At 51.2% G+C, this 18,654-nt stretch overlaps 1 protein-coding gene across 1 annotated transcript in view; it reads left to right on the forward strand.

Moving 5' to 3' along the window:
• ADORA2B (adenosine A2b receptor) overlaps positions 1–18,415 on the forward strand; it is a 19,778-nt gene extending 1,363 nt beyond the window's left edge. Inside the window, exon 2 of the mRNA XM_015422071.1 lies at positions 17,568–18,415. Coding sequence (XP_015277557.1) covers positions 17,568–18,246 — 679 coding nt within the window. The 3' untranslated portion in view covers positions 18,247–18,415. The remainder of the gene's footprint in view (positions 1–17,567) is intronic.
• The last annotated feature ends 239 nt before the right edge of the window (positions 18,416–18,654 follow it).

Below are 18,654 nucleotides of genomic sequence, written 5' to 3' on the forward strand. Positions count from 1 at the left end.
CTTCAGCAGCCATTTGTGACCGCCGTGGACAAAGTCACAGGATGGTGAAGAGCTGGTAGCTATTACAGTAATCCTCCGTCCAACCTCCATATCCAGAGGCAGTCTAACTTAGATAATTGTCTCAGCTTCAGAGATGCCTGGGCAAGCTGCTCTCTGCTTAGCACCCTCTGCATCTTCAGTATAGTGATACTAGTACCACTCTACCTAGTAGGGCTATTTGCCATGAATGCTGAGTTCACAAGAATTTTGGACACGCCAGCTAGAATGTTGGCTTGGGAACTCACAGTCTCCCCTCAGCCATGAAATTCACTGGGTGACCTTAGGCCCCCCCCCCCTCAGCTGACACAACCTCGGAAGGTTGTTGTGAGGGGAAGATGGAGGCGGGGAGAATGATATATGTAGTACTGAGCTCCTTGGAAGAAGGGCACAGTACAGATGTACTAAATAAACAACGTGTATATAATGTTCCGTGCGCCTGGGCGTTTAGTCATACCAGCCACATGGCCACGGAAAAAGTCTTCGGACAGCGCTGGCTCTTCGGCTTGGAAATGGAGATGAACATTGGCCCTTAGAGTCGGATTCGACTGGCTTTTGAGCAAGGGAAAGCTTTATATGAGGAGAACCTCTGACATGAGGTGTGTGGGCTTTGGGACTGACAGAGAAAGGGAATCCATGCGGCAGCCGGCAGGGCCTCTCCAAGGCGGTGTTCAGCCACTTTGGGGCCTGCGGTGGCCCCCTCTGTAGCCATGAAGTCCAGACGTTTTCAAACTGAGTTTTGGTGCTTCTCAGATGCTTGCTGAGAATGTCGGAGAAGGCCGATGGTTGACTTGTTGGTCTTCTCCCGCTGTGTGCTGCCAGTGGGGGGTGACTGGGGGGTTCCTAGGAGTGTACTCTCCATTCAAGGGGGCAGTAGTGGAGCCCAGCTGTAACCTGGTGTGTGACTGATGTGGGGAGAGAGAACTTTATTCACGTTTTCAATTTATACCCCGTCTTTCTCCCCAGTGGGGACCCAAAGTGGCTTCCATCATTCCCCTCTCCTCCATTTTATCCTCAGGACAACAATCCTGTGAGGTTGGTTCGCCTGAGAGTGTGAGACTTGGCCCAAGGTCACCCATGACAGAGTGAGGACTCGAACCTGGGTCTCCCAGATCCCAATCCAACACTCCACTACACCACGCTGGCTGTTATTTTCTTTCACCCAAAATGTTCCCTGTTGGGGGACACCCAGTGAACTTGATGAGCCGTAGATGGGACGGTCTAAAGGAAATAATTGGGCATCCAGTGAAGAAGTCACTTGCGGAACCAATAAACTGTCAGTCAGTGGGGCGGAGAGGTTAGGCCAGGGGTGTCGAACTCATTTGTTATGAGTGCCTGATCTGACATAAATGAGACCTTGTTGGGCCGGGCCGTGTGTGTCATAAAAGGTAATGCCAGGCAGCGGAGATATAAACTTTATAAAGGACACAAACGCAAACGGTTTTTTAACTTAAAAAATAAAAAAAAATGCTTAAAAATTTAGCACTCTTGCAATATTTTGTTTATTTAACAGTGTCTGATAACTGACACCTCTTGCTCTGAATTAGTGCATCAAATTCTCTCTGCTGTTGCAGTCCTGAGTGTGCTGTTCAGGTGTGTATCTGTAAGCTGCAAACCTACAATGACGCAGCAACAGCAGAACTGGAAGAAGAAGCAGAAGACAGCCAGTTCCACTGCCGGCCTGATAGAAGCCCTCCAGGGGCCTGATCCGGCCCCTGGGCCACATGTTTGACACCCCTGGGTTAGACTGTCTGCGTGTGGCTGGGGAGACCCAGGTTCAAATCCGCGTTTAGCCATGAAGCTGGTGGGCGGCCTTGGGCTAGTCTTTCTCCCTCACTTGTGAGGATAATGGAGGGTCCAAGGACCAGGTCTTGAGGAAGAGCTGATGGGTGGGCAGGCGTTGTAATAGCTGCTAGGTTCAATGACTTTCAAAGGGAATTGGGTAAATTCAAGGAGGATTGGTCCAGCAATGGCTATTAGCCATGACGGGAACATGGAACCTCCATGTTCAGTTACTGTCTATCCCTGCCAGTTGCTGGGGGAGGGGAGAGACAGGGTAGGCTTTGGCTGCTGTGCTCCGCTATTCTTTGCTTGTCGGCTGTCTGTCTGGTTGGCCACTTCAGGAAACGGGGTCTGACCCAGTGAGTCTCTTCTGAAGGGCTTTAAGTTCCCAGAATCCTCTGCAGAGCACAGTGGTCCCCCAAGACCGGAAGTCCGAAAGCCACAGAAGTCACAGCTGTGGAACCGCCAGAGGCCCTGTGTGCTCTTCATGGGAGACTTCCTGTTGTGTACTTGTGTGAAAAACCCTGGGCTAGGGTTGCCAGCTTCCAGGGGGTGGCTGGAGATCTCATGGGATTACAATTGATTTCCAGGTGACGGAGGTCAGTTCTCTTGGAGACAATGGCTGCCTACCTCACAGGGTGGCTGTTGTGGGGAGGGGAAGGGAAAGGAAGATTGTAAGCCGCTCTGAGACTCCGAGTGAAGGGCGGGGTATAAATCCAATCTCTTCTTCTTATGAGAGAAGGGATTGAAAATAAAACAGCCAATCTTGTAATGTCCCGGTGTAGAGCATTGGTGCGGCCTCATTTGGAATACTGTGTACAGTTCTGGTTGCCATATCTCCAAAAGGGCATTGGAGAGCTGGAAGAAATACAGAAAAGGGCAAGCGGGATGATTACGGGGTTGGAGCGCTGTTCCTAAGAGAAAAGTCTAACGGGTCTGTGAACTTTCAGTTTAGAACAATGACAGCGAAGGGGGACATAAAAGAAGTTAACACAATTATACAAGGGGCTGAGAGAGTGTTTAGAGAGAACCTTTTCTCCCTCTCCCATGATATTAGAGCTTAAAGGTAAATGTCAAGGTTTCCCTTGCTCGAAAGCCAGTCGAATCCGACTCTAGGGATGTGGTGCTCATCTCCGTATCCAAGCCGAAGAGCCAGCGCTGTCCGAAGACATTTCCGTGGTCGTGTGGCCGGCATGACTAGATGCCGAGGCGCACGGAACGCTGTTACCTTCCCACCGAAGTGGTACCTATTTATCTACTTGCAATTTCTTGCTTTCGAACTGCTAGGTTGGCAGGAGCTGGGGCCAGAGACGGGAGCTCACTCCGTCCTGCAGCAACTCGGGTCTGAACTACCAACCTTCCAGCCTTTAGTTCAGCGTCTTAACCACTTGAGCCACCACAGCCCCCTATTAGAGCTCAGGATCACCCAATTGATGGGCAATAGATTCAGGGCAGACAAATGGGAATACATCTTTACTCCATGAGTAATTAAATTGTGCAATTCACTATCAGTGGGCCTAGTGATCGTTCTGAGTGTCGGTGGCCTTAAAGGGGGATTATAATCTGAATTCACGATGGGGGAGGTCCATCAGCGGCTACTAGCCCTGATGACTAAAGGGAACCTCCATATTCAGAGGCAGCAAACCCTGGAATACCAGTGCCTTGGCCTCTGTGCCCTCTTCATTGGCCCTCCAGAGCAACTGGTTGGCTGGCGTGAAACAGGATGCTGAACAAGCAAGACTAGATCTAACAGGTGGAAATTCCAAGGGAGTCGTTACTGGGTAAATATCAGGAGAAACTTCCTAACTGTCAGAGTGGTTGAGCAGTGGAACAGACTGCCTCAGGAGGTGGTGGGTGCTCCTTCGCTGGACGTCTTCAAGCGGAGGCTGGACGACCATCTTTCGGGTATGTTGTAGGGCTGTCTTTCGGCTACGCACCTGCAGCGTGCAGGGGGTTGGACTAGATGACCTGCAAGGTCCCTTCCAACTCTAACATTCCATGATTCTGTTATCCAGCAGGGCTCTTCTTGGGTGGCCTTCCAAGGGGGTCTCTCGCCACCCTTTCAGTTCTGTGCAGCTGTGCCAGGATTGCCAGCAGCCTTCATGTGGAGACGGTGTGTGCGCGGGTGTTTGTTTGTGTGTGCGTGAGAGAGAGCGAGAGAGCAAGAGAGAGCGGCCCTGAAGAATCTGCCCTTTTAAAAACTTCAGCGGCTGCTTTGCAGACCTGCGCTGTGCTCGTCCCCGGCTTTGCAGCTGGCCTCTCTGCCTGGGCTTTTCCTGTCCCTTTCATTTGCGGTGGTTACCAGGTGGTGTTCTTCCTCTCACCCTGCCAACATGAAAATAAACTCAGTCACCTCCGAGTGATTTGGTTTTTTTTAAATTAATCACCGCGTTTTCGGCTCCGGGAGCGGCCACAGCAGGAGGCAACAGTGGCAGAATCTAAATCCTAAAACTGTCAGCGGTATTAAGGCTTGAGGGAGGAGCCGTGGCGGAGCATCTGCTTGGCATGCAAGAGGTCCCGGGTTCAGTCCCCTGGCACCTCCGGCTTAAGAAAGAACAGGCAGGGAAGGTGATGAGAAAGACCTTCTTGTCGGAGACCCTAGAGAGCTGCTGCCAGTCTGAGTAGATAATCCCTGACTCTGATGGACCAAAAGGTCTGATTCAGTCCAAGTCCACTTCATGTGTTCCTTTGGAAACCCTGGGGGCATTATTGTGGCCTTCTTGTAATGTGAGGAGGAGTCACACAGCTTGGGCACCAAGTGGGGGTCACTGGGAAGTGGGGGAGAGGTAGCTGTGGATTACCTGTATTGTGCAGGGGGTTGGACTAGATGACCCTAGGGCAGTGGTGGCGAACCTATGGCACGGGTGCCAGAGGTGGCACTCAGAGCCCTCTCTGTGGGCACGCATGCCATCGCCCCAGCCAGGCCCAGACCATCATTAACGTGTCGGATTCTCTGCCAAATAATTTTAAATCAATGTAAGCATTTGGGATTGCTTTCCTTACATTGTTTGTATCATCTTACGTTAAGGTATGAGTTGTTTTTTCTAAAGTAAAACCTCAGTATTCAGGTTAAATTGCCGTGTTGGCACTTTGTGATAAATAAGTGGGTTTTGGGTTGCAGTTTGGGCACTCGGTCTCTAAAAGGTTCGCCATCACTGCCCTAGGGAGTCCCTTCCAGCTCTATGATTCTATGTCAGCACTTGAGTGAGAGAGGGGTGGGTGACTGATCTCTTTTTCTGGCTCAGCTCAGCTCGGCTTCAACAGGTGAATACAGCAGCCCAGAAGAGGTGGGCAACGGGACAGAAAGGAGCAGTTGTAGAAAAGCGAACTTGTTGACCCCTAGCGATACGACCGTTTCAGTGTCAGAGAGGAAAGCGGGACCAGGGGCGTGGTTTGCCGGTGATGGCGAAGCTTCCGCTGCCCCCTGAAACTTCCTTTCGTTCTGGGTTTGAAATCACTGTTTAATCCCACCTTTCCAAAACTGTGCAAAACAGCTGGCTGACTTTTCCCGCGGGGTTAAGCCTGCATTCCTGAATTTTGCAACAGAAATCATCGACTATAAAAAATATATAAAAATAGGAACTTATAAACAGTGAAATTCTAAAAATAGCAGGAAAAGATCTGTTAAGACAGATGATGCATTTCCTCTGGCGAACAGATTATGCATTTGGAGAAAATGTGGTGGAAGCTGATGGAAGAGTACTAGAGGATGGACTCAGCCGTGACAGTGGGCTGTCCTCGAATCTGGATGTGCCCCACAGCAAGCTGTCGCCATTTTCACAATTGCAACCACTGGAAGAAGGGCCCCCACGATAGCGGGAATCCCTGCCAGCTGCTGTGGCTTGCATCTGTCACAATCTGATCCGAGAGACTGTCAAGGAACTGCCTTGCCAGATCAGACCAAAGGTCTGCCGTTGAGTAGCCAACTAGCCCCCTCTGGAAACTTACAAAACAGGGCACGAAGTCCAGCTTCTGTTGTTTAGTCCCCAAGCCTGGCGTTCAGAGGTAGGCTGCACTGACCATGGAGGCTCTCTTTAGTCATCCACAACTAGTAATTGTTGATAGATTTAACGTTCCCAGTGAGTTTGTCTCAGACTGTCTTTAAAAACCATCGGAGACAGTGACCAGGGCTGTATCCTGGGGCGGCAGCTTCCATGAGCTTAATCGATGTGTTGTGTGGACATCGCAGGGTGAAAACTGAGCGGCTAGTTCAGTTGTGGGAAGTGCCACGTCGTGCACAAGAGCAGAGTTTCCCCGATGATGTCAACCGCTTGAAAAGAGAAGCCAGCCGTCCAGTCCCTCATGACAGATGTCAGGCCTCTCTCTCTCTTTTTTTTTAAACCACAACCCTTCCATAACCACAGGCCCCACAGACGTTTTCTTTGATCAACAGCAAACAGCTCCTTGGAAAGAGCATTCCTTTCCCCATTCTTCACTCAAAATGACAGATGATGAACTAACTGAGAAACCCTCGATTGGGTCGCTTCAGACAATATGGCTCTCCAGGGCCAGAGGAAGCCAGGCTGTGTGGGTTTGGGTCCCAGCTAGGGATGCCAGCCTCCAGGCAGGACCTGGGGATCCCCTGAAATTACAGCTCATCTCCAGACTTCAGAAATCAGTTCCCCTGGAGAGCATGGATGCTTTGGAGGGTGGTGGGCTCTGTGGCAGTGGACCTCACTGATGTTCCTGTCCTCCCCAGGCTCCGCCCCCAAATCCACAGGCATTTCCCAACCTGAATCTGGCAAAAAAACAAACAAAACCCCATCCCCTGCCACTGGCCAGGGGAAGTCTGGCAACCCTAGTCCCAGACGGTAATTTTGCATAAGCACATTCGGGTGTGATTGCCTCGGAGGCAATTGAAATTGCCCTGGGGATTTCTGGCATTTCTTGGGCAAGCCAGGGGTGGAAGCCCACTGGGGGGGGGGGGGATGACTAGAAACCCCTGACCTATGGCAGGAGGACTGTTTGGTTCAGGGGTCCGTGCACCATTCAGGCGTGCTCTGGGGTGCACTCAGGGGCTCCTTGTCCCTTTCCTGCCAAGTCCAGAGCGGCACGGGGGATGCTGACTCCCTCGCCCTCCAGAACCCCGGAGATTCAAGCAAGCGAGCCAAGCCAGATGTTGGCAGGCCTTCCGAGTGCCTCGTTCCAGGAAACTGTACGGAATTCCACTGGGGTCTTTCTGGCCGTGAGCCCAGAGTCAAGTCACAGGCAGCTTGCCAAGGATTTATTCCCCCCGCCATGTCAACAGGGCGTTTTTGATGACTTGCGCTTTGGCGATCAGTGATGTCTTTGGGGGATTGCTGGTGAGTGGCAGGGCTGGGGGTGGGTGGGGGAGAACGCCCCTGGAGCCTGTCAACGCTGCCTTTGAATCAAGCAATTAGTCACCACATGGAGGGTGGAGGGTGGCAGGCCACCGTTTCCTGCTTGTTGGTGCCACATCAGTGGAGGCTGTGAACTTGCTGGGTTTGGAATGACCTAGAACGATGCAGGACATGGCCTGACCGCACAAGTCCTTTCTCTCCTGGCTTGGGCTGATAGAGGTCCTTTGGGAGCATGCCGCTTCCCAGATCCGGAGTCATGAAATCACAGAACTCCAGAGTTGGAAGGGATCTCCAGGGTCATCTAGTCCAACCCCCTGCACAACGCGGGAGATTCGCAAATACCTCCCCCTCCACGCCCCATGTGACCCCTGCTCCATGCCCAGAAGAGGGCAGAAAACCCTCCAGGGTCCCCAGCCAAACTGGCCTGGAGAAGAATGGCTTCCTGACCCTAAAGTGGTGATCAGCATTTCCCTGGGCATGTCGGAAAGGGCCTCAAGAACTAAGCACTGAGGCAACCCTTCCTGCCGTGGTGTGTAGGGAGAGGACACTTTAAAGACCCCCCCCCCCTTATACTTTTTTCCGAAGCCAAAGTTGTCATGTTGAGGAAACTTGGTTGCATTACTATCCATGTGTGCAAAGTCCCCCCCTAGTCCATTTCAGGCTGGGGAAAACGGCAGGGGTGTGTGTGTGTGGGGGGGGGCTTGAGCCCCCCTCTCCTCAAGTGCTGCAATTCTGGTCCAGATTGGCCCTGCACAGGGATGGGCACCGTGGAGCTCCCAGGGTGCATCTGAGCTGGAGATGTGTGTGTGAGGGGGAAGTACTGTGTCGCTCTCCTTTGCTGCTACTAACAGTACAAGTGAGAAGCCGGCGGAAAGGGCGGGGCCTTGATAATTTGAAAAGCCCCCCCCCCCGCCATCCCGTGACCTCTTGGGCTTGGGGGCTTCCCGTTCCCCCTCCCTCCCCGCTGTTCTCCATTCTTTGCCTCCCGATGACACAGGCCCCGTCTGTCCTCATCAGGCCCGTTCTCAGGATGCAAAAGAAATTCTAAACTCCTTCCTGCCCTGAGTGCTTACAACTTTCCACCTGGTCTGTCCGGGTCTTAGTTTTATCGCTCTTGTACCTGACACGAGACACCCAGTTCATCCTCCCTGTGGTGCTGGCAGCACCCTCACACCAGGCTTTCCCCTTCTTCAGTGAGTTTTATTTTGAATACCTGGTGGTGGTTGTTCTTTCCTCTCCTGGGGAAACCCCAGAAGAGGGGGAGGAGGAGATCGGATTTATACCCCCGCCCTTCACTACCCAAAGGTGTCTCAGAGCGGCTCACAAACTCCTTTCCCTTCCCCTCCCCACAACAGACACCCCTGTGAGGCAGGTGGGGCTGAGAGAGCTCTGACAGAAACGGCTCTTTTTCAACAACAGCTCTTATCAGAACTATGACTTGCCCAAGGTCATCCAGCAGCTGCACTTGGAGGAGGGGGGAATCAAACCCGGTTCTCCCAGATTAGAGTCCACAATCCTAACCACTACACCAAACTGGCTCTCAGAAGGGGGTATACTCCCTTGCATGGGTTGGAGGGGGGCAGAGAAGACCCCCCAGTGCCAGTGTGGGTGAAATCCCATCCCCCAGCAAGAACGCCCTGCCCTCTGAGTGACGGGCCGTGGGAGTCTGGAACGATCAAAGGTCTCCCGGATTCAGACTGGGTCCCCGGGGGGGAGGGAGGGAGAGGCTGAGATGAGCCAGGAGGAGGATGTACTTCCAGTTTTAAAAAGGTCCACCAGGTGGTCGGGAAGGCTCAGCAAAGAAGACCGGGATCCCAGTGATCCTCAGGCGGCCGGATGCTGGCCATTCGGCCCTTGCCCAGAGCCGCTGGGGCCCTCCTGCAACATCAGAGTGCGGGAGATGCAGGTTTTGCCCAGAGCTGCTGCTGGGTGCTTGGAAAGCAGCTGTGAGCCAAAGAACCAGTCCAACCAGCCGCTTGGCCGGAGGGGGGTAAGCGGGTAGCTCAGGGCTGGTATACTTTGTGTCTCTGGTTTTGGAAAGCTGCTGGGCCTTGAGATGGCAAGGGGATGAAGTGGCGGGGGGGGGGGTCAGCAGAGACCCAAGGACTCCTTCCCTTCGGCCACGAAGTTGCTGGATATTGTAACTCGGCATGCAAGTGGATCAGGGAGGGAGGGAAAGGGTTAAGAGAATTCTCTCCCACTTGGGTAGACCTGAGAGGTTGAGCCTCTTTGGCCGTTGCTGGCCTTCTGTGTTCCATCTTATATGGGACCTCTCTTCTTCTCTCTCTTCCCTGGGCTTGGAGCTGTGGCAAGTCAACCTTTTTGAAGTTAATCTTTTCACAAGAAGTAAATGTACCTACATGAACAGGCCATGTAAGATGTGCTTCTATTTTTGTAAGTAAAATGTCTTTCTCTTGTTACCATTGCAGTCAGATCATCTTTGTAATTTGTTTGAACAGCATTTCCCCCTTAAACGTGGAGGGTCGGGGATACGGCATAAAGTTTCTGTGCTTCCAAGACAAATGTGTTTAAGAAGCACACAAAGTTGTAAGCATGAATCACAATCCCCCACCGCTGTCATAGCGGCCCCTTTTAATAGGCTAATACTAATAATTAGCTAGCGCTCTCTCTCTCGGTTGTCTGGATTTTCCCTCAGGTGAAATGGGCATAAGAAGACCACAAACCTCATAGGCATATTACAAAGATGGAATCAAAGTTTATTTAAAAAAAAAATCAAAACAAACCACCCCATTTTGGACATGAATTATTAAATCATCCTTGTTGCGAGCAGACTGACCTGACTCCAAAGACGCTTCTGAGCATTAAAGGCTGAATCCATAATTACTAAATTAACCAATGAAAGGAAGCAAAAAGAAGAGAGAGAAAAAATAACCTCTTTTGCGCTTAAGTGCTTTTGAAAAGGACCTGCTATGTCAGGCTTTGTGAGGGTTCTAGAAAGTGTCTTCTTCCTGTTTTGCACCCAGCAGAACCGAGGCAGAGGGAGACTGGCCTGTTCGGAGGTGCTCAAGCGTGTCTCTGACTGGAAAGGGAACTGAACTCTAGTCTCTTGGGCCCAGGGCCGCCATCTTGTTTTTCTGCCCAGTCTCTGATGTGCCCTGGTGCAAGGGGGGGCGGGTAGGGGGCTTTGGCTCATGCTGAATCAAACTTCCATCCACCTTCATCTCCTGTCTTAATTTTTGCAGGTTGGGTTTCTCTTGAGCAGCAGGGGCAGAAGGAAAGAGTAGCGATCCATATTTGAGATTGCAAGTTCCCTGGGCTACTGGCCCTGGGCTTTTCCTTCTGTTTCCTCCTCCCCCCTCCATTGTGTAGCTTGGCTTGCTCACTTGAGCCACCTGCAACAAGGGGCTTTCTTTATCTCTTGTGGGTCACCTGTCCCGTGCCCTCTTTAGGGGGCAGAAATCTTGCAGGGAGGGAGTACGGGGGAAGTCAAAGTGCAACGTGACTCCTAAATCCAACTTCCCCAGTCGCTGTAAAGTGACTCCATAATTTAATAAGACAAAATTAGAAAAAACACTCCAAGGCCTTTGCTAAAGGGTGAAGGCGGAGACCGCTTCGCCTCTGCGTTGAACATTTATTATTTATTTATTATTTGTCTTTATACCCCACCTCGCCTGACAAGCCGGCTCAAGGTGGCTAACAAGATTAAATAACATAACAAAGAATTAAAACAATTAATAAATACAATATCAGTTAAAACCAGTAAACAACAACAATTACAGAACCAACTATGGCGGTAATCCAATCAAATCCTGAGATAGGGGTAGTAACCAGCGGGGGCTCTAGCCAGGAGATGGTCTAAGTTCGGCCAGTAGCCCCTAATCGAACGCCTGGCGGAAGAGCTCCGTTTTACAGGCCCTGCGGAACTGTGAGAGGTCCCGCAGGGCCCTGATGTTCTCTGGGGGACATGGGGGACAGAGGAGAGCCCGCATGTTTCTTTGGACGATGCAGGGCCTGCTAGCTGTGGAATGCTTTCCTCCCCTCCAGGATTAAAACTGGAATCACATTTCACTCTTAAGCCCAGAAAGTTTCCCTTAAAAAAAAAAAGTCTTCAGAGGAGTGATAACACCCCTTCCCTTGTGTTTCTGCACACGACACTGATCTGGGTTTGCTTTGGGGTTATTCCAGTGCCTGATGCAGGGATACAAGAGGCAGACTTCTCCGAGGTCTGGAGATTCTGGTGCGTAGCAAAAGTGATGAGCCGACCATCCAGCCGTCCCCATGGTGCAAAATAGTCCTGCCCCAGGAGCACCTTTGTTGTTCAGTCGCACAGTCGAGTCCGACTCTTCGCGACCCCATGGACCAGATCACGCCAGGCCTTCTGGTCTTCCGCCATCCTCAACATGAAGTTTGCTCAACTTCATGTCCGTTGCATCTATGACACTGTCTAACCATCTCACCTTAAAGACTAGCAAAATTTGTGGCAGGCGAGGATCTTTCGTGAGTCACTGCTTACTTCTTCAGATACAAGGACAGATGGACTCACATTCTAGCTGTATCTTGGAGAGTGGAGTGATTTTAGATGCCAAATGACAATAGCACGTGAATGACAATAGCAGGCATGATTAGATTAAATGTGATATGCAGAGAAGTAGTAGTAGGCATGGAGAAATCAGCATTAGTAATGAGACAGGAAACATAGGTTTCAGACCAGGAGGATGCATTGCCTTGAGCTTCATTATCAGTTGTAATCCAGCAGTGTTGAGGGTGTGTGACTGGCGACCAAGATGAAGATAAATCATACCACAATGCTTCCTCTAAGCTGTGGAGTCTTGTGAGCAAAAATCCTACTTTGTGAGCTACTGCCATTAAAGCTGTGAGTGAGCGATTTGGCTACTGCATAAACTAGTTTGCTCTGGAGCCCTCCTTCCTGAGCGAAGACAAAAATGTGTGAGCCGGAGGCTAAGAAACGGTGAGCTAGCTCACACTAACTCAGCCTAGAGGGAACACCACAGTAGTCCCTGTTACTATGTTTAGGTGTGAAAACTGGACAGCGAAGGAAGCTGACAGGAAGAAAGTTGATTCCTTTGAAATGTGGTGTTGGAGGAGAATTTTATGGATACGGTGTACTGCCAAAAAGGCTAAATAAGTAGGTTCTAGGTCAAAGCAAGCTTGAACTCTCCCTAGAAGCTAAAATGACTAATCGGAGGCTATCCTACTTTGGTCACATGATGAGAAGACAAGAGTTACTGGAAAAGACAATGACATTAGGAAAAGTTGAAGGCAGCAGGAAGAGAGGAAAAGTTGAAGGCAGCAGGAAGAGAGGAAAGGTTGAAGGCAGCAGGAAGAGAGGAAAGGTTGAAGGCAGCAGGAAGAGAGGAAAGGTTGAAGGCAGCAGGAAGAGAGGAAAGGTTGAAGGCAGCAGGAAGAGAGGAAAACCCAACTGGAGATGGAGCGACTCCATCACTGAAGCCACGAGGGCCCTCAGCTTGCAAGACCTGAGCACAGGACGTTTCAGAATGAGTTCACAGGGTTGCCATAAGTTGGAAACAACCTGATGGCACAGAACACGCACACATTTTTTTTTTTAGCTGTTTCTCACAGCAGAGTAGTATGCCCCAGTTCACAATGACGACGCTGCTCGCTTGGAGAATTGGTTTTTGCATGCGCGCATGTGTTTTATTCAAAGAGAACGCCAGGAGGCCTCTGGCTGTGGCCCAGTTTGGGGCAAGGTATTAGATGTGATGGTTCCTTTCAGGTCTGCTTGCAACCCACGCAGAAACGAATCTGTTACAGCTAAAATAACCTTTGGTTAGAAGACTCTCGGAAATTACCATTTCCCCAGCCTGTTGGGCCACAAACCACAAATACCTTTTCTTGAGAATTCAATCTGTAGAAAGGAGAATCAGTCCCTCAAAAGAGTGTGTGTGTCGGCGGGGAGCAGTCCCTTCAGAGATCCCGGTGCTGGGACTGCAAACTTTCCGTCCAGATTTTGAAAATAAAGGGCAGGCGTGCGGGGTCCATTATTAATTGCTTATCCAGCATCACTGGTACATGGAGCCCTTTTCAGACAAAAGAGACCACTCCCTGTCCTAAGCAGTTCACAGACTCTGTTGGGATTTAGGTCTTTCCCTGATCTGCAAACAAAAGCGAACCCAAGGAAACGAGGTTTTAAAGATTTTCACTTTTGGGGACCCCCCTTTTCCAAGGAGCTCAAGATGGCACGTACTTCTCTTCCTTTATCGCGTCCTCACCAACAGCCCTGTGAGGTAGGCTGAGCTGAGTGTGACTGGCCCGAGGTTACTGAGTGAACGTCACGGCTGAGTGGGGAATCGGACCCAGGCCTCGCCGGTTCTAGTCAGACCCTCTGGGGGTTCTGCCCTGCTGTCTGAAAAGTCACACTGAAAAGATTCAGAACAAAGTCTTGAGTCCAGGGGCCCCTTTAAGACCAACAGTTTTATTCAAGGTATGAGCTGTTGCGTGCAAAACACGCTACTTCAGCTCTTATTAGAATGTTCTTATTTTGAGGGTTTCAACTGTTTTTAATTGTTTGTATATTGTATATGGTGTTTTGATGGAACCTGCCGGGAGCCTGCTGTGCGGGGAGGGTGGGAGACACATCCTGTCTCCGTGTGTTTGTGAACACAGAAACTCACACCTTGAATAAGACGTTGTTCTGTTCATTTTTTAAAAATATACTTTTTATTAGGTTTCAAAGTACATAAACAGAAATATGAAAGTAAAACGTTAATAATATCATTAATGAGCAACACCTTTGCTTACAATACTTTGATGGTGCTTAATAACCGGATGAGTACTCTCAGGGCTCTTTTTGTAGAAAAAGCCCAGTGGGAACTCATTAGCATAACAGGCCACACCCAACAGCAGGAACTCATTAGCATATTAGGCCACACCCCTGACAGCACAGCTCATTAGCACATTAGGCCGCACCCCCATGTTACCAGAAGTGTGGTTATCCAGCCACACCCACCTTTTGCTTGTTATTCTGTTTACCTTATTTGTTGTCCAAACCCAGGGCTTTTTTTGTAGCAGGAACTCCTTTGCATGTTAGGCCACACACCCCTAATGTAGCCAATCCTAATGAGTTCCTGCTGTTGGGTGTGGCCTATTATGCTAATGAGTTCCTGCTGGGCATGGCCAACTCAGGAGCCAGCCGGAACTCCGTTCCTGCCCAAAAATAGCCCTGACTGTACTCTATATGTGAGTTTTTAACTCAACACTGAATCAACTTTAAACAATGACCATTTTCCACAGATGAGCTTATCTGCATCTATTTTCTCAAGGAAAGGAAACCATTTATCTAGCGGGTCTAAGACTGTGCTTTCAAGCGATGATCTGTCAGTATATATTGTAAATTTTTCTAAAGCGAAATAACCCCGTACTTTCCCATGCCACTGGGCTATGGGGGGGGGGATCCCTGTTCTTCCACTGTTGTGCGAGGACTGCTTTTGCAGCCGTGAATAAGACTGTGTTGGTCTTAAAGGTGCCCCCGGACTCAAACTTTGTCCTCCTGGCTTCAGACCGACCGGAAAGAATTCACGTAGTGGATCCCACGCGGTGTGCAGATTTTGAGCCACGGGTCCCATTCAGGGTCCCACTTGCAGGATCCTGTGCTCTGCTCTGATTCGTCCGGAGCTGATTTTGCACCGGGCAAGGCGGCAGAGTTCTTGCACGGACCTGCCCGAGCAGAGGCTCCCCAAGGCTTGCTGATGTGCCGAAGAAAGCAGATCTGTTGACAGGCGAGCTAATGAATACCTGGCTGCGGGGATGTGGGGTGGGAGGGGCCGGGAGAGCCACACCTTTTACAACCCCTCCTTGCCTCCGGTTGGCGCGGCACCCTGGCTTTTCCAGCATGAGATTCCAATGGACGAGAGGCAGCTTGTCTCCATGGACGCTCTGGGGGCAGACAAGGGGAATGCCGGGGCACAGTCCTCTCCTTGAATGAAACAAACCCCTGACCTGAGCAGAATGTTAAGTAGAAACACAAGTAACAGTGACGGGTGTGCATGTGTGGGGTGTATTTTCTTTTGTGTGGGATGGAGAGTTGGGAAACATGGCCCTGGCCTGTATTGCCACCCCCCCTTGCTGATCCAGAGCTGTCCCTTCCCCATGTTTCGTAAGCCAGCCAGTGGAAGCCCTTTCCTGCCTCTCTGACCACCCTGCCACGGGCTCCCGCAAAGGGTTCCTGGCACAAAGGGTAAAAGCAACATTTCCCAGGAGTGTGGGGAGGGGATCTGCAGGGGTGGGGACCAAGGCTCCCTCTAAGTTGTGGAGTCTTGGGAGCAAAAAGTCTACTTTGTGAGCTACTGGCATTAACGTTGTGAGCGAGCCATTTGGCTATGGCATGAATTAGTTTGCTCTGGAGCCGTCCTTCCTGAGCTGAGACAAGAATGTGTGAGCCGGAGGCTAAAAAACTGTGAGCTAGCACACACTAACTCAGCTTACAGGGAACATTGGGGACCAGTGAGATGGTGTGAACGCTCACAGTTTTTTAGACTCCGGCTCACACTTTTTTGTCCTAGCTCAGGAAGGAGGGCTCCAGAGCAAACTGATTTTTGCAGTAGCCCAATCATTGGCCCACTCACAACTTTAATGCCAGCAGCTCACAAAGTAGAACTTTTCGTCACGAGACTCCACAGCTTAGAGGGAGCGTTGGTGGGGACCTTTGGGCAGGCGGGGGCGGCAACAGCAGGGATCCAACTTTGCAGCCGCCCAGCATGGACCTCTTTTGCGCTTGGGTTCCGCTGGCCGTGTGTAGTGGGGCTTCCACATCCCTGGGTCTCGGCTGAACCTCCAGTTCTGGGAACGCCCCCCCCCCCCCCGCCCCTTTGGGGAGAGCTTGCAAGGGGGATGGCAGCCCCCCGCCGCCGCCTTTTCACAAACCGTTCATGCCTCCTTGAGTTTGCCACCCCCTGCCCTCAGTTCTTCCTCACATCACCCAGAAGCCCTCAGGTCTTTTCCTACAGTGGACCTTTCTGTGGGGGTGGAGGGGAGAAGCCAACGATTAAACGTGGCTTTGGTTTTGGTGGATGGTTCTCCCCCCCCCCATCGCAGTGGGTGTGTGCTGAGATGCCATTGGCTGTGGGAGCTGGAATTGGGGGGGGGGGGTTGGAAGGGCCTGAATTGGGTTGGGTTACGGGGAAGGCAAACTGAATAGGCAAGTGGGTTGGGGCACATACGAACCTTGGAACGTTTTGTCCCACGCAGCGGCCAATCACTTAACTGCCCCAGGAGTTCTCGAAACTGGGGCTCCAGAGGCTGAAATGGCCTGTTCAGAGGTAGGCCACCTCTGAACATGGAGGCTCCACTTGCACATAGAATCAGAGTTGGAGGGGACCTCCAGGGTCATCTAGTCCAACCCCCTGCACAATGTAGGGAATTCACAACCACCTCCCCCACCACACCCCTAGTGACCCTTGCTCCGTGCCCAGAAGATGGCAAAAAACCCTCCAGGATCCCTGGCCAAACTGGCCTGGAGAAGAATTACTTCTGGACCCCAAAGTGGTGATCGGCATTTCCCTGGGCATGTAAGAAAGGGCCGCGAGAACTAAGCACTGAGGCAACCCTTCCTGCCCTCCCTCTCATGACCTGCCTGAGTTCACAAAATCAGCATTGCTGTCCGATAGCCATCTAGCCTCTGCTTGAAAACCTCCAAAGGAGGAGAGCCCACCACCTCCCGAGGAAGCCTGTTTCATTGAGGAACCACTCGCTCTAATTGTCAGGAAGCTCTTCCTTATGTCTAGCTGAAAACTTTTGCCAGTGATGCCTTTCTCCTTTATGGATGCGTGTGCTCCCATAAAACCTAGCAACCAGGCCTCCATCCTGCAGAGGTGAGTGCCAGAAATTACTTAGGCGTCATGCGTCTTTCCCCTTTTCTTGCTTTTTTGCACAGAAGCATTCTGGGGAACTTAAAACCTTGCAGGCACTCTGCATTATTTTGTGGTGCCCTATAAAATGGCACTGCAGGATTCTCCCGAGTCCAAAAAATAAATAAATCAGGAAATTCACATAGTCTAAACACCCACCATGCCTTGGGACTGTTTGTGACACAACTGTTCTGGCTGTGGCCTGCTTCCTTCTTGCCTCTTCCTGGCCTGTTCACCACAGCAGTCTAGGCTGCTCTTGGTAGCTGGGCATGCAAATAGGTCTCAGCTGCGGATGACAAATGGCTGCAGCCGTTACAAAGAGTCTGCTAAGTTCTTAAAGCAAGAGAAAGCAGTGACAGTCCTGCTATACCGTTCGTAACCGGGAGGGAGGCTTTCTTCAGAGGGGAAAGGCTGCAGTTTCCCTGAAGGGTTTCTGCATTTTTTCCAAAAGATGCAGGGGACCGGAAGGTGGCTTGAGGGACTCTAGCAAACGTCCAAAAGGAGCTTAGCTTTAAATGGGTACAATTTAGACGCTGCCTATTTGAGTGAGGCCATCCTGAGTGAACTGTTTGGTCCCTTGCAGGTACAAGAGCCTGGTGACGGGGAAGCGAGCACGGGCCCTCATCGCCGTCCTCTGGCTCCTCTCCTTCAGCATTGGACTCCTGCCACTGATGGGCTGGAACAGCTGGGAAACGGCCCGCCGGAACTGCACGGACCCCGCCAACGAGACCGAGAGGGGCGACTGCCCAGTTGTGTGCCTCTTTGAGAACGTGGTCACCATGAGCTACATGGTCTACTTCAACTTCTTCGGCTGTGTCCTCCTGCCTCTCCTCATCATGGTGGGCATCTACATCAAGATCTTCATGGTGGCCTGCAAGCAGCTCCGCCAGATGGAGCTCATGAGCAAGTCCCGGACCACCCTCCAGAAGGAGGTCAACGCCGCCAAGTCCCTGGCCATCATCGTGGGCCTCTTTGGCTTGTGCTGGCTGCCCCTCCACATCCTCAACTGCCTCACTCTCTTTGGCACAGCGAAAAACCCCCAGTGGGCCATGAACGTGGCCATCGTTCTCTCACATGCCAACTCGGTCATTAACCCGGTCATCTACGCGTACAGGATCCGGGACTTCCGGTGCACCTTCCGCAAGATCCTCTTGCGCCACCTCCTCTGCAAGGATGAGGACTTCCACAAACACCCCAGCAATGGCGGCAACGGACACGAGGTGGCTGTTAGCAATGTCAGCGCGAGCCCCGTCTGCCTCTGAGGACTGCTTCGGTGCCTCCTGCAGGCCATCACAACTGACCTGGTTTTGTATTATCGTTTTTCTGGTTGGTTTTAATGTTTTTTTTAAAAAATGCTTGTACCTCTCAGAGGAATCCTACAGTTAACTTACATGCTGTCTGAGCCCTTAATGGATCAAACTTTTTTTTTTGGGGGGGGGAGGGGAACAATACTTGTTTTCCCACTCAGTAAAGGGACATTCGAATTCCTGCTTCTGTGTGAGGGGAACAGGTTTTTCCAACTATGCTGCTTGGGGGCGGCGGCGGCAGGGGGATTGTGCTAGAATTTTTTTAAAAATTGCTTAAAAGTAAAAGCTCAGTGGTTAAGACGCTGAACTGCAGGCTGGAAGGTCAGTAGTTCATCAGTTTGAGACCCGAGTGCTGCGTGACAG

The sequence above is a fragment of the Gekko japonicus genome, unplaced genomic scaffold (assembly GCF_001447785.1).
Source record: "Gekko japonicus isolate JY-2015 unplaced genomic scaffold, Gekko_japonicus_V1.1 scaffold182, whole genome shotgun sequence".
In the NCBI taxonomy this organism is placed as follows: domain Eukaryota; kingdom Metazoa; phylum Chordata; class Lepidosauria; order Squamata; family Gekkonidae; genus Gekko; species Gekko japonicus.